Source organism: Natrix helvetica, assembly GCF_964273705.1.
Source record: "Natrix helvetica genome assembly, chromosome: 14".
NCBI lineage: Eukaryota > Metazoa > Chordata > Lepidosauria > Squamata > Natricidae > Natrix > Natrix helvetica.
The window spans coordinates 12044796-12058419 of record NC_138564.1 but is presented as its reverse complement, the minus strand read 5'-3'; the positions used below and the strand labels follow the sequence as shown (position 1 = coordinate 12058419).

Sequence of the window (13624 nt, the reverse complement as noted above, 5' to 3'; positions counted from 1 at the left end):
GTTCGGGCGAACCGGTCGTGACGGCGGTGGGGGAAGGCTCCGCCCACCCTCCCGGACGTCATCACGGACGTTCTGTGCATCCACCGATTCCAAACCAGTAGCGAAGATCACGAGCGTTTCATCCTGGGGAAGGATCAGTTGGGCACCGCCGGGAAAAATCACCCGTACAGCAGGAATCCACAACTTTTAAGACGGGAAGACTTCAATTCCCAGAATCCCCTGGCTGTGGTTGAGACTCACTGGATCTGGTGCCCCGCGATGGGCAGGGATAGCCCAGGTGGCAAGGTGCTAAGAGTCCCAATGCAACAACTCCGAGCAAGCAGCTGATGCCCGCGGATGAACTGGGGCTGCAGCACCCCCCCAGAATCCCCCCGCCCGCAGGGACGTTGGCAAGACCTCTCCACGGGGCCAACTCCGAGCAAGCAAGAGATGGAGCTAAGGGGAGAAAGACAAGGGGAAAGGTATCTCAACTCATCCGGCTGCCAATGGGATGTTTGCTACGGAGGTAGCTAGGCTGGTGACCCCAGGATGCCCTGCGCTGACTGGAGCCAGGAGGGCATTTTGCCCTTGCCAGTTTTCTCTCATTCACCTGAGGAAGGAGATCTTAACACGTCAAGAGGATGCATGCGCGCGCGAGAGAGAGTGTGTGTGTGCACCAATGTGCTTTCCACATACATGGCGGCCGAGTTTGCAATGGCAGCTTACAGCCCAGGGCATCCCAAAGCTGGCTGGGCATTAACCCAGCTTGCAACTCTTTACGTGCCCGCTCCAAACCCAAATATCCCACGTTAGTGATGGGACTTGGCCAGCGGGAGAGTGCAACAGAGTTTTACTATCCCGTTTCCCCGAAAATAAGACCTCCCTGGATCATAAGCCACATCGGGCTTTTGAGCGCGTGTGCTAAAATAAACCTTCCTCTGAAAATATCACAACACAGCCGCAGCCATGAGGTGACCCCGCTCGTCGCTTCCTGCACCTCAAAAAGAAGAAGACCTCCCTAAAAATAAGACCAAGCGCTTATTTCGAGGGAGATCAAAAGAAAATAAGCCCCTGTCTTATTTTCGGGGAAACACGGGTAAGTGCTGGAAAGGCGGAAAAGGGCCGCGATTTGACCGAATGGGGGAGGCTAAGCGATTGGATCCTCGCCTGCGCTCCCCGGGTGAGACCTCCGAAGCGAATGAAGGAAAAAGTAGCCGCAAGGCCTGAGGGAAGCTAGGTCCTGCCGCGGCTGCCTTCCCCGTTTTTCTCCCAATGTTGAAAAACGAGAAGAGAAAGCAAACCTTTAAAAAGCCTTCCTTGAAACGCAGCCGGCCTGAGGACGTACAGAATATCTCTCCACCGTGGGCTTCATACGTCTTCAAAATCAAAAACGCCATCGTATTTTCTGGGTAGGCGGCTTCAAACGAAGCTCAGCTGTGGACAGAGCCAGGGTTTGAATCCCCCCCTTCCTCGCTGGAGAAGGACAGACTTCAAAAGGGACAAGCAGCGGTTTCCAAAGACTCAGAGATTGACAACTGGTCCGTGTGTGTTGTCGTCATCCCCCCGCCCCTGCCTCCGTTATTTCATCGCCGCCGGAGAATTTTTAGGGTTCCCCCAACAGGGTATACGGAGCTGCCTGCAACTTGGGGGGAGGGGGGAAACACAGGGATTATCGGCAGATTAAAAGTAGAGTTAATTCCCACGCGGAAACGGGAAATCAGAAGAGAGGAGGGATGGGGGGGAGAAAAAGTCCTGAAACGCTCACCGTTTCCGGTTACAAGAGGTGCATCTTTGGAACTCGGAGCCCTGGTTAGCGAAAGCGAGGCCTCAAAAGAGAAGAGGGCTTCTACCCCAGAGGCAGGCATGGGTTGTTGTTGTTGTTGTTGTTGTTGTTGTTGTTGTTTTTAAAAAAGGAGAAAAAAAAACAACCCTGGCAAATGAAAAAAAAAAACCAAAACAAAACCCCTCCCGTTTGTGTCTCAATCCTAATTGGTAAGTTTTAAAAAGTCGCTTAAAAAAATCAAACGCCATTTTATTAGTGCATAAAAATAGCTCTCTTTTTTTTTTTTTGGAAATCCCTGTTTGGTTTGCCTCTTTTTTTGTGTGTTTTTTGTTTTCTTTGCTTTCTGTTTGTTTGTTTGTTTCAATTCGGGATTTATTTGAATCTCTGCGCGATTCTCCGCCAGGCGGCTGGGGAGAGGGAGGTGGAGAGGGCGGGGCGGGGCTACCCCAAAGGGCGCTTCATCAACGACCCGGCCCTTCTGCCCCGCCACAGATTGTGGAGGCGTTTCGCCCGGCACCCAACGAGTCCAGCTCAGAAGATGCTGGGACACTGGCTCCAGTCTTGTTTCTCTTTGCTTTCCCAGTAGCCGCCCTTGTACACGCACATCAGCTCTCCCGTCACGGGGTCCACCTTCCGCTCAAACCACAGGGGGCTGTAGCCTCTGTAGTCCTTCCCTGCAAAGGAAGCAGGGCAGTGGTGGGATCCAATTTTTTTTACTACTGGTTCTGTGGCCGTGGCTTGGTAGGTGTGGCACGGGAAGGATACTGCAAAATCCCCATTCCTTCTCCACTCCAGGGGAAGGATACTGTAAAATCTCCATTCCCTCCCCACTCCAGGGGAAGGATACTGCAAAATCCCCATTCCCTCCCCACTCCAGGGGAAGGATACTGTAAAATCTCCATTCCTTCCCCACTCCTGGGGAAGGATACTGCAAAATCCCCATTCCCTCCCCACTCCGGGGGAAGGATACTGCAAAATCCCCATTCCCTCCCTACTCCAGGGGAAGGATACTGTAAAATCCCCATTCCCTCCCCACTCCAGGGGAAGGATACTGCAAAATCCCCATTCCCTCTCCACTCCAGGGGAAGGATATTGCAAAATCCCCATTCCCTCCCCACTCCAGGGGAAGGATACTGCAAAATCCCCATTCCCTCCCCACTCCAGGGGAAGGATATTGCAAAATCCCCATTCCCTCCCCACTCCAGGGGAAGGATACTGCAAAATCCCCATTCTCTCCCCACTCCAGGAGAAGGATACTGCAAAATCCCCATTCCCTCCCCACTCCAGGGGAAGGATACTGCAAAATCCCCATTCTCTCCCCACTCCAGGGGAAGGATACTGCAAAATCTCCATTCCCTCCTATCAACTGGGAATCGGGAGGCAGAGAATAGACGGGGGCAGGGCCAGTCAGGTAGTATTTACCGGTTCTCCGAACTACTCAAAATTTCCGCTACATTCCTCCATACCGTTATAACTTTGAACGGTCACGGACTAACTGTTGTTAAGTCGAGGACTACCTGGCTACGGCTATCCCCTGAGCCTGCAATCATATTCCCTGGTGGGAAGACAACCCCTCTGTCAATTTTGGGATTCAACGCCCATCTGCCCCAGCCAGCGTGGCTCTAACGAGGGACGGATGGGATGTGTAGTCCCCAAACATCGCACACACACACACACCCCACCCCAAGGGTGCCTCCTTGTAACCCAGACCCACTGATCTCAAGGATGGCTTTTTCCGGTACCTTCTGCCAGGGCGTCAACGGCTTCGACTTCCCGGTGCCGCCGTACGGCCCGCTGCTTTTCTTCCAGCCGCTGCTTCTCCATGTTGGCTTCGTCCCATTTGCAATCCTCCATCAGCCTCTGGTCGGGCCTCATGCGGCTATCCGTGGGAGCGACCCCGTCTTCCGGCTCGTTGAGGGTCAGCGCCAGTTTGGAGAAGAAGTACATGTTTTCAGCGTTCTCCCTGGAGAAGGAAGAGTCGGAAGGGGCCTTAGCGAGAGGGCTGGGTGGCACCAGCAGGCGCTCCCCTTTGCCGGGGTATAGTCATCGACATTTGTTGCGCTACCATAATAAGGTCTATGGAGTTTCTCCGTCATTCAGGTCGTGGTTATCCCAAAGGTGTTTTTTTTTTTTCCAAGAGGCAACTGAACTTTCTGCTTTTTCTTTGAAGACGTTTCGCTTCTCCTCCAAGAAGCTTCTTCAGCTAGGACCGGATGGTGAGGAAACGGAAGGATTAATACTCCTTGCAGGCAACTGGTTAGTTGCATCCTTTGAGAGGGTTGTTGAGGCCACTTGGAGGCTTTTCTGTCAGAGTCAAAGGGATGTCCAAATCGAACAGCCCTCTTTCAACAGAGGGGGGGAAGGGATACGGCATCATCCATCTCCAGTTTACAACGCAGTCCTTTCAGCAGTTCCAAGAAGGCTCCACACCCATTTGCACCACTCAAGGGACCCCTGAGGACACAGAGAAACCTCCAAGCGGCCTCAACGACCCGCTCAAACAGGGATGGCGAAACGTTTCGGCACCGAGTGCCCAAATTGGAATGTGTGTGTACGCACTGGAGTGCCGGAACCCAAAAGACCAGCTTGCCAGAGCGCAGGTCTGTTGTTTCGGGTGGGTTTTGGACCGTTTTCAAGCTGTTCTGGGTCAAAAATGGCCCAATGAGTGATCTGAAAACAGCCCGAAGAACAGGCCAAAAATGACAAGAAAAACGGCCTGAAAATGGCTCTAAAATGGCCTGAAAAACAGGTTAAAAATGGCAAGAAAAACAGCCTGAAAATGGCTCTAAAATGGCCTGAAAAACAGGTTAAAAATGGCAAGAAAAACAGCCTGATAATGCCCCCAAAACAGCCTGAAAAACAGGCTAAAAATGGCAAGAAAAGCGGCCTGAAAATGGCTCTAAAATGGATTGAAAAACAGGCTAAAATGGCAAGAAAAACAGCCTGAAAATGGCCCTAAAATGGCCTGAAAAGGAGGTGAAAAATGGCAAGAAAAACGGCCTGAAAATGGCTTCAAAACAGCCTAAAAATGGCCTGAAAAACAGGTGAAAATGGCAAGAAAAACAGCCTGAGAAAACGCCCCCAAAACAGCCTGTTTTCTGGCTGTTTTCTGGCCGTTTTCCAGCGCCTGTGAAGACCAGCATGCCAGCATGCCTGTGCGCGTGGGAAAACAAAAGAGCAGCTGGCGATGGCGCCTGTATGCCACCTCTGACAGGCATGCCATAGGTTCGCCATCACAGCTCTAGACCAGCTGTCTGCAAGGAATATAAATCCTTCCATTCCCCGCCTTCCAGTCTGAGCTGAAGAAGCTTCCCGGATGAGAAGTGAAACGTCTTCAAAAGAAAAACAAGGAAGTCCAGTTGCCTCCTCAAAAATCCCCTTTTGGGACACAACAGCCTGAGCCTTTTCAGCGGCCCCGACCCCACCGCTGGTCAACCCTTAAGCCCCAAGCCTGTTGGGAGGACTCACGGGAGGGGGTATTTCTTCCATAGGACCTTGGGGGACAAGGCCTGGTAGACCGTTTTCGGAAGCTTGCCTTCCGAAATGGAGTTTCCCTGGCTTGCTTCAATGACCTTGGAGCACTCCATCTTCTCGTCCCACGTGCCGGACATGACGTATCGCTCGTTGCCATCGGCGTCCATCACCACCCCCGTCACCTGGAGAAAGGAGAGCAGGAAAAGGAGGATTTGTGGCAGAGGTGAAATTCAACTTTACCAGTTCTGTGGGCATGGCTTGGACTCAAAATTTCCGCTACCAGTTCTCCGAACGACTCAAAATTTCTGCTACCGGTTCACTGAACGACTCAAAATTTCTGCTACCGAACTACTCAAAATTTCCGCTACTGGTTCTCTGAACGATTCAAAATTTCTGCTACCAGTTCTCCGAACGACTCAAAATTTCCGCTACCAGTTCTCCAGAACCTGTCAGAACCGGCTGAATTTCACCTCTGGGTGGGGACCCCTGGTTTAACTGCCCCTTACCAAGGCCAACCCAAGAGGAAAATGTGTTTGTTCTAGGTGCATTTTCAAGCAAAGGGACTTTGTGCATCTGAAGGTTACCTTCCGTGGGATGTCTCTGGAGAAGTAACTGTAGGGAGCGAATTTCAGGTGGCATTTGTCTTTTGATTTGTGGTTCAGGATCTCTATGTCACCGGACTGGAAGAGAAAAGAAAGAGAATTTGACCCAAAGGGTTAATTTATCCATATTGACAGAAACCAGAATCAAGAATCAGCGGGAAAAAAAGTTTCTTTTCTTTCTTTCTTTCTTTCTTTTTTTCTCTTTTTTAATTCAAATTTTTGTTTTAAAAAAAGATTAAAATACAATAGTTAAAAAGGTTAAATAGAAAAACAAAACAAACCCCACGTTAGTGTCTCTTTATACGGCGAGTGATTTGAGCAAGGCGGTGGGATAGTGTCCTTACCTAGGCTTCCACAGGAGCATGAAGCTGAGTCCTCGTCCCGATAAACCCCTTTTATTTAATTGACTGTGAATTCCTCTCCAGCAAAGTCTTTCCTCTCCCACAGCCTTTCAAGATAGTTCACAATTACCGACCTTGATCAGTCTTAGAGAACGGCCAGGCCGATATCTTTCAGACGCCGCAATACTTGGAATGAACTAAGTGTCTCCTGCAAACTCCACTCCCCTGTCGCTCCTCTTTTATTCCCTCTGGGAGGGGCCATTCATCGTCCCCCTGTGGCCTTACTCCCAAGATGACCCCTGTTCTTTAGCTGTTCCCTTCATCTGGCAACTCTGCGCATGCGCACACTGGGAACAGGCTCCAGCTGTTCTTCTGCCTCACTGATGTCCGACTCTGAAGGCAGCTGATAACTGGCATACGGTCCTGGCCCCCTCTCTGCCTCCGACCCAGAGCCCTCCTCAGAGCCTTTCCCAGACTCCAGGACTGGCCCAGGTTGCTCCCCAACCTCCTCGCTGTCCGAGTCTACTGCCAGCTCTGCGACACAACAGATAGACATCTTCCTTACCTGGTCAATCCAGAGTTTCCCCACAATAATATTGTGGACTGTGGACGTGACTTTTTGCCAGATGTAGTGATTGCCGCTGGAGTGGAATTCGAGATGGATGGTGCCTGCACGGGACGGGAGAAAAATGTTAACCTTACGGTGAAAATATAAATATAAATTTCTATACAGAGAGAAAGGGTCTTATCTCCTGTAAGTCTTAATGGACTTTTTCGTTTTAATTTGCCCTTCTTGTGTTTTTCCTGCTCCTCTGTTCTGATCAACATGTTACAATAATACAATACAATAGCAGAGTTGGAAGGGACCTTGGAGGTCTTCTAGTCCAGTCCCCTACCTAGGCAGGAAACCCTATACCGTTTCAGGCAAATGGCTATCCAACATCTTCTTAAAGACTTCCAGTGTTGGGGCATTCACAACTTCTGGAGGCAAATGTTCCACTGATTAGTTGTTCTGACTGTCAGGAAATTTCTCCTTAGTTCTAAGTTGCTTCCCTCCTTGATTAGTTTCCACCCATTGTTTCTTGTTTTACCCTCAGGTGCTTTGGAGAATAGCTTGACTCCCTCTTCTTTGGGGCAACCCCTGAGATACTGGAAGACTGCTATCCTGTCTCTCCTAGTCCTTCTTTTCATTAAACGAGACATACCCAGTTCCTGCAACCGTTCTTCATGTGTTTTAGTCTCCAGTCCCCTCATCCTCTTTGTTGATCTTCTCTGCACTCTTTCTAGAGTCTCCACATCTTTTTTACATTGTGGCGACCAGAACTGAATGCAGTATTCCAAGTGTGGCCTTACCAAGGCCTTATAAAGTGGTATTTACCCATCACGTGATCTTGATTCTCTCCCTCTGTTGATGCAGCCTAGAACTGGGTTGGCTTTTTTCTATGGAATGACAGGTGTTTCTTTTTTCTGTTTTCCTTAGTATCCTTTGTATTAGTTTTCTTTTTTACCTTAGTGTGAACACCACTCGGCAATCCCTTTTTTGGGGAGACTGTTTACTCACCTAGTCATCATCTCCTTTTAACGACCCCATAATCCCTTGCAGGGTGGAGTCTGAGCTACTGAGTGGAGCTGAGTGTTTAGTGGCCGGATGCCCTTCCCTGTTGCCAATGCGGAGTTTTGTTCAGCAGATACATTCTCATTGTGCCCAGAGAGAGAGAGAAAAATATTTGCATCTACCTAGGATTGAACTCACAGCTTTCTGATTGTGAGGCGAGAGCTCCGCCTCTAGGCCACCGCACCCCGTCCGTTGACTCACCCAGGGGCAAGATGGAAAGGTATTTGCCACGGAACTTGCTGGCGATGGTTATTTCCTGCCACAACGTCCAGCCTCGGCGGGAGTAGACGTGATGAGCAGCTGCTGGTGGGTGATGGCTCACCTGGAGGAGAAGAAACACACCTTGATGGCATCCGCTGCCTAAAACTGCAGGTAATTCTCCAAGCAAGATCCTCGAAGTTCTCTTTAGCAAGATTTATTGAGATGAATCAGGAGGGGAAGATTAACAAGAGTTCCAGTACGGTTTACGACTCTAATGGAGCCCCAGATTTCTGATGTTAAGTGAGACATTATAGTCCTGCCCCATTTTATGACTTTTCTTGCCACAGTTGTTAAGGGAATCACTTAGTAACGCAGTTGTTAAGTGAATCCGGATGCCCTATGGAATTGGCTTGTCAGAAGGTCGCAAAAGTTAATCACATGGGGGTGAACATACCCCTTTCCCTCCTGCTATTTTCTCCAAAATAACAACCTGGTGAGGTGGCTTGGGATGGGAGAGACTGGCTGGCCAAAGTCACCCGCCTGGCTTTCATGTCTAAGGTGGGACTAGAACTCACCGTCTCCTGGTGATTGGCCCAAAGTCACCCGCCTGGCTTTCACGCCTTCTTCTCAGCCAAGAACCATCCTTGGATTAAACCCCTTTCCCGCCTCCCCAGCATCTTCTGGGGCGAACAGAACGGTGCAGAAGAACACAAGAGTCCACCCACCTGAGTAAGGGGCCTGGACCCCAAACCCTACAACACCTGGCCCTCTCTCTTTCCCCCCTCCTTCTCCCAACCCCCTGCCGGCCCTTCGGCTCACCTGCTCGCAGAGCGAGCGGAAGCCCAGTTCTTCCAGGCGGTCCAGTTCGAAGGTCTCGCCCAGGAGCGGGTTGAAGGGCTTGCCGGTCCTCTGGACTGTGGTTGAGTAGGAAGACACCGAAAAGGCGGCCACGAAGCACATCTGCTCAATGGCGTTCTCGCACTTGACCGCTCTGTCCAGCAGCTCGTGGTACTCCAGATCCTCCGTCAGCCTCTGCAGCATCGAGAGGGGTTCGTTGAAATTGACCTGTAGGGAAGAGAGGAGCAGGAAATGAGGGAGGAAGAGGGGGGCTTCACAGGCCCTTATCTCTCTCTCTCACACACACACACACACCCCTTCCCAGTTCCTATTCCACAATGTCACTTGGGAGCACAGAGAGGAATCCCAATGCTTAGAGTAGCCATTGTTTTTATCCTGCACCAGGCCAAGTCTACGCCATGGTGGCGCAGTGGTTAGAGTGCAGTACTGCAGGCTACTTCTACTGCCTGCCAGCTGCCTGAAATCTGGCAGTCCAAATCTCACTAGGCTCAAGGTTGACTCAGCCTTTGGTCCTTCCGAGGTGGGTAAAAATGAGGACCCAGATTGTTGGGGGTAAGATGTTGGCTCTATAAACTACTTAGGGAGGGCTATAAAACTCTAAAGGTAAAGGTAAAGGTTCATTCAACGCCGAAGGCGCACGGAACGCTGTTCCTTTCCCACCAAAGGTGGTCCCTATTTTTCTACTTGCATTTTTTATGTGCTTTCGAACGGCTAGGTTGGCAGAAGTTGGGACAAGTAAGAATTCTATTCTATTCTATTTTGTATTCTATTCTATTCTGCATTCTATTCTATTCTATTCTGCATTCTATTCTATTCTATTTTATTCTGCATTCCTATTCTATTCTGCATTCTATTCTATTTTATTCTGCATTCTATTCTATTTTATTTTATTCTGCATTCCTATTCTATTCTGCATTCTATTCTATTTTATTCTGCATTCTATTCTATTCTATTTTATTCTGCATTCCTATTCTATTCTGCATTCTATTCTATTTTATTCTGCATTCTATTCTATTCTATTTTATTCTGCATTCCTATTCTATTCTGCATTCTATTCTATTTTATTCTGCATTCTATTCTATTCTATTTTATTCTGCATTCCTATTCTATTCTGCATTCTATTCTATTTTATTCTGCATTCTATTCTATTTTATTTTATTCTGCATTCTGTTCTATTTTATTCTGCATTCTGTTCTATTTTATTCTGCATTCTATTCTATTCTATTCTATTCTATTCTGATTCTATTCTATTTTTTACTTGTTCTGTTCTATTCTTTCCTTGTTCTGTTCTATTCTATTCTACTCTATTATTCTCATAAATTTGGAGCTCGTATTGTGATTCTACATTGAGCGCTGCAAAAAGCTGCCAAACTGCCTAGGATAAAAGAGCCAAGGCGGCGGCCACCGGTCACAGCTGGATTACTCCGACCCACAAGGTCACTGGGAGACGGAGGAAGCGCAAGCTCTGGAAAGAAATACACCTGCACAAAAGAGACAGGGCCTGCGTGGGCCGACGGCCGACACTTTGTCGTCTGCACAAAAAGTCCCCGGTGGACCAGGAAAGATTTAACGTCACGTCAAAAGGGCTGCTGCGATCTCCGATACTTCCCCGCGTGGCTCCCTTTTCATTGGGAGCGTTTATGTTGGCAGATTTAAAACGCTTCGCTTTGGCAGCTGGCCTGCTGGTGTTTTACTGGGCTGCCAAGCAGAGATATTGGGGGATTATTTATGGAACGCAATATCGGAACTCTTGCAAAAAAAAAACCACACACACACAGACACACACACAAATCTATATGGGTCCTTTTTTTTGAAGAGTCCTTTTGCTGGGTATTTGAAGGACAAAGACTTTTCGTAGTTTTGAAAGGGATGCGCCGTTGGTGAGTTTCACCCACCCTAAACCTCACCGAAAGGGAAAATCAAAAGCACCGCATTTTTCGGAGTATAAGACGCCGCAAGGTTTTGAAGAGGGAAATGTAAAAAAAAAAAGTTTTTGCACTCTGCAAACCTCCCAAAAACGGCCCGTTTTTAACTCATTTCTGCCTTCCCCAGCCTCCAGGAGCTCTCGGAAAGCCTTCTTACAGGCTCTGCATGGCCATTTTTGGTGAAGCGGGGGGCGGGGGGGGGAGGCAAAAAATGTTGTATTCGGACGCACCCAGATTTACAGCCTCTTTTTTGAGGGAAAAAGGTATGTCTCATACTCCCCCAAAAAATATGGTAATTTTTGCAAATTTCGCTCAATCCTCCTTTAAATCAAGCCTGGCTTTTGATGCCTCGGTGAAATTCTCTTAGGAACCGTACTGAGGTGGTCTCTGCCTTCTTTCCAACTATCCCCCCCCCTCCAAATATTGTTTGAAAGCCGCGCTGACATCTCTGGGCCAAGCTATTTCGTGAGAGCCTCCCCTCTTTGTTCCAGCTAGTCTCCAACCTTCAGCAGTTATGCTGGCTGAGGAATTCTGGGAGTTGAAGTCCGCAACTTTTAAGACTTGTGGACCTCAACTCCCAGAATTCCTCAGCTAACGTAATTGGCATCCAAGATTCTGAACATGCGGCCCTTGACGGCAAAATCAGACCTTCTATAAAATTTGTTAGCCTCTTTCTGGGAACATCTACAAGCATATGATGTTAATTCATCCCTAGGCTGAAAAAAGGGGGAAGGCTCCGATGTGTCGGAGGCAGAGATGGGGCCAGAGCCGTATGCCAGTTATCAGCTGCCTTCAGAGTCAGACATCAGTGAGGCAGAAGAACAGCTGGAGCCTGTTCCCAATGTGCGCATGCGCAGAGTTGCCAGACGAAAGGAAGAGCTAAAGAACAGGGGTCAACTTGGGAGTAAGGCCACTGGTGGACGGTGAATGGCTCCTCCCAGTGGAAATAAAAGAGGAGCGAAAGGGGAGTGGAGTTTGCAGGAGACAATTAGTTTGACTTAGGAGTAAGGCCATAGGTGGACGGTGAATGGCCCCTCACAGAGGAAATAAAAGAGGAGCAAATGGGGAGTGGAGCTTGCAGGAGACACTTAGTTCATTCCAAGTATTGCAGCGTCTGAAAGATATTGGCCTGGCCGCTCTCCAAGCCTGATCAAGGTCGGTAAATTGTGAACTCTCTCGAAAGACGGTGGGAGAGGAAAGACTTTGCCGGAGTGGAATTTAATTCGTCAATTAAATAAAAGGGGTTTATTGGGACGAGGGCTCGGCTTCGTGCTGCTGGGGAAGCCTGAGTCAATACAGAAGGAAGAACTTACCGGCATGGGGATCTTGGAAAGTTCTTTCCCGATGCAATTCTTCATGATACTCCAGAGATTAAGGCTGTAGTTGGGCTTGTCCGGGATCACCGTACGCCTCTCCTTGTGGGCCACACCAGACTTGCTCGAAGTAGCAAGGCCAGTGTGAGGGGAGGCGCCCAACACCTGGAAGGGATCAAACCCAAGGTCTTGATAAATTCAGGGTGGCATTTCCAGCTCTCCCCACCCACCCTCGCCTGCTTGTAAGCATAGAGTAGGACATGTGGAGACTCTAGAAAGAGTGCAGAGAAGAGCAACAAAGATGATGGAGGCTAAAACATATGAAGGACGGTTGCAGGAACTGGGCATGTCTAGTTTAATGAAAAGAAGGACTAGGGGAGACATGATAGCAGTCTTCCAATATCTCAGGGGCTGCCACAAAGAAGAGGGAGTCAAGCTATTCTCCAAGGCACCTGAGGGTAGAATAAGAAGCAATGGGTGGAAACTAATCAAGGAGAGAAGCAACGTAGAACTGAGGAGAAACTTCCTGTCAGTTAGAACAATTAATCAGTGGAACAGAAGTTGCCTACAGAAGTTGTGAATGCTCCAACAATGGAAGTCTTTAAGAAGATGTTGGATAGCCATTTGTCTGAAACGGTATAGGGTTTCCTGCCTAGGCAGGGGGTTGGACTACAAGACCTCCAAGGTCCCTTCCGACTCTGCTATTGTATTGTATTATTGTAACATGTTCATCGGAACAGAAAAGCAGGAAAAACACAAGAAGGGCAAATCAAAACGACGGATCAATCAAAATAGGGGACGAAACAATAGGAGCGTGGCAACCTGAACCCAGGACCAAGCCAGTCTTCGCAGGAAACAGACTTGAGACATATTGAACGGCACTTTCTCCTCCCCAGAGCCAAGCACGCACAATCGCACAACCCAAAACGAGAACGAAGAGGTCTCCCAGCAACTCTGCCCCCTACGTGGCCAAGCTATAACTGAAGATTGTTGTGATACAGACAGAAACTAAACTCCCAGAGGTTTAGAATAGAATAGAGCTGGAAAGGACCCTGGAGGTCTTCTAGTCCAGCCCCCTGCTCAAGCAGCAGAACCGATACTATCTCAGTAGCTATTTTGCTTCTAGTTTCTTCTTAAAAGCCGCCAATGATGGAGCGCCCACGATTTCTGGTGGCAACTTCTGTTCCACTGTTTAATTGTCCTCACTGTTAGGAAGTTTCTCCTTATTTCCAGGTTGCTTCTCTCCTTGATTAGTTTCCACCCATTGCTTCTTGTTCTGCCCTCAGGTGCTTTGGAGAATAGCTTGACCTCCTCTTCTCTGTGGCAGCCTCTCAAATATTGGAAGACTGCTATCATGTCCTCCTTAGTCCTTCTTTTCTCTAGACTAGCCAAACTCCATTCTTGCAACCGTTCTTCATATGTTTTAGTCTCCAACCCTTTGATCCTCTTAGTTGCTCTTCTCTGCACTTTTTCCAAAGTCTCAATCTCTTTTTTATAGTATGGTGACCAAAATTGGTTGCAGTATTCCAGGTA

General features: G+C 48.7%; 1 protein-coding gene across 4 annotated transcripts in view; it reads right to left on the bottom strand.

Annotated features, from left to right (window-relative positions):
* Positions 1-1990: 1990 nt before the first annotated feature.
* OSBP2 (oxysterol binding protein 2) overlaps positions 1991-13624 on the bottom strand; it is a 44533-nt gene continuing 32899 nt past the window's right edge. For 2 of the 4 annotated variants that reach the window (XM_081966210.1, XM_081966212.1), the window contains 8 exons: positions 12092-12256; positions 8815-9060; positions 7933-8116; positions 6745-6848; positions 5821-5916; positions 5231-5418; positions 3505-3725; positions 1991-2436 (listed from right to left, as the gene is read on the bottom strand). In XM_081966210.1, coding sequence (XP_081822336.1) covers positions 2294-2436; positions 3505-3725; positions 5231-5418; positions 5821-5916; positions 6745-6848; positions 7933-8116; positions 8815-9060; positions 12092-12256 — 1347 coding nt within the window. In that variant the 3' untranslated portion in view covers positions 1991-2293. The remainder of the gene's footprint in view (positions 2437-3504; positions 3726-5230; positions 5419-5820; positions 5917-6744; positions 6849-7932; positions 8117-8814; positions 9061-12091; positions 12257-13624) is intronic. The other 2 variants (XM_081966211.1, XM_081966213.1) reach the window with 1 other exon arrangement.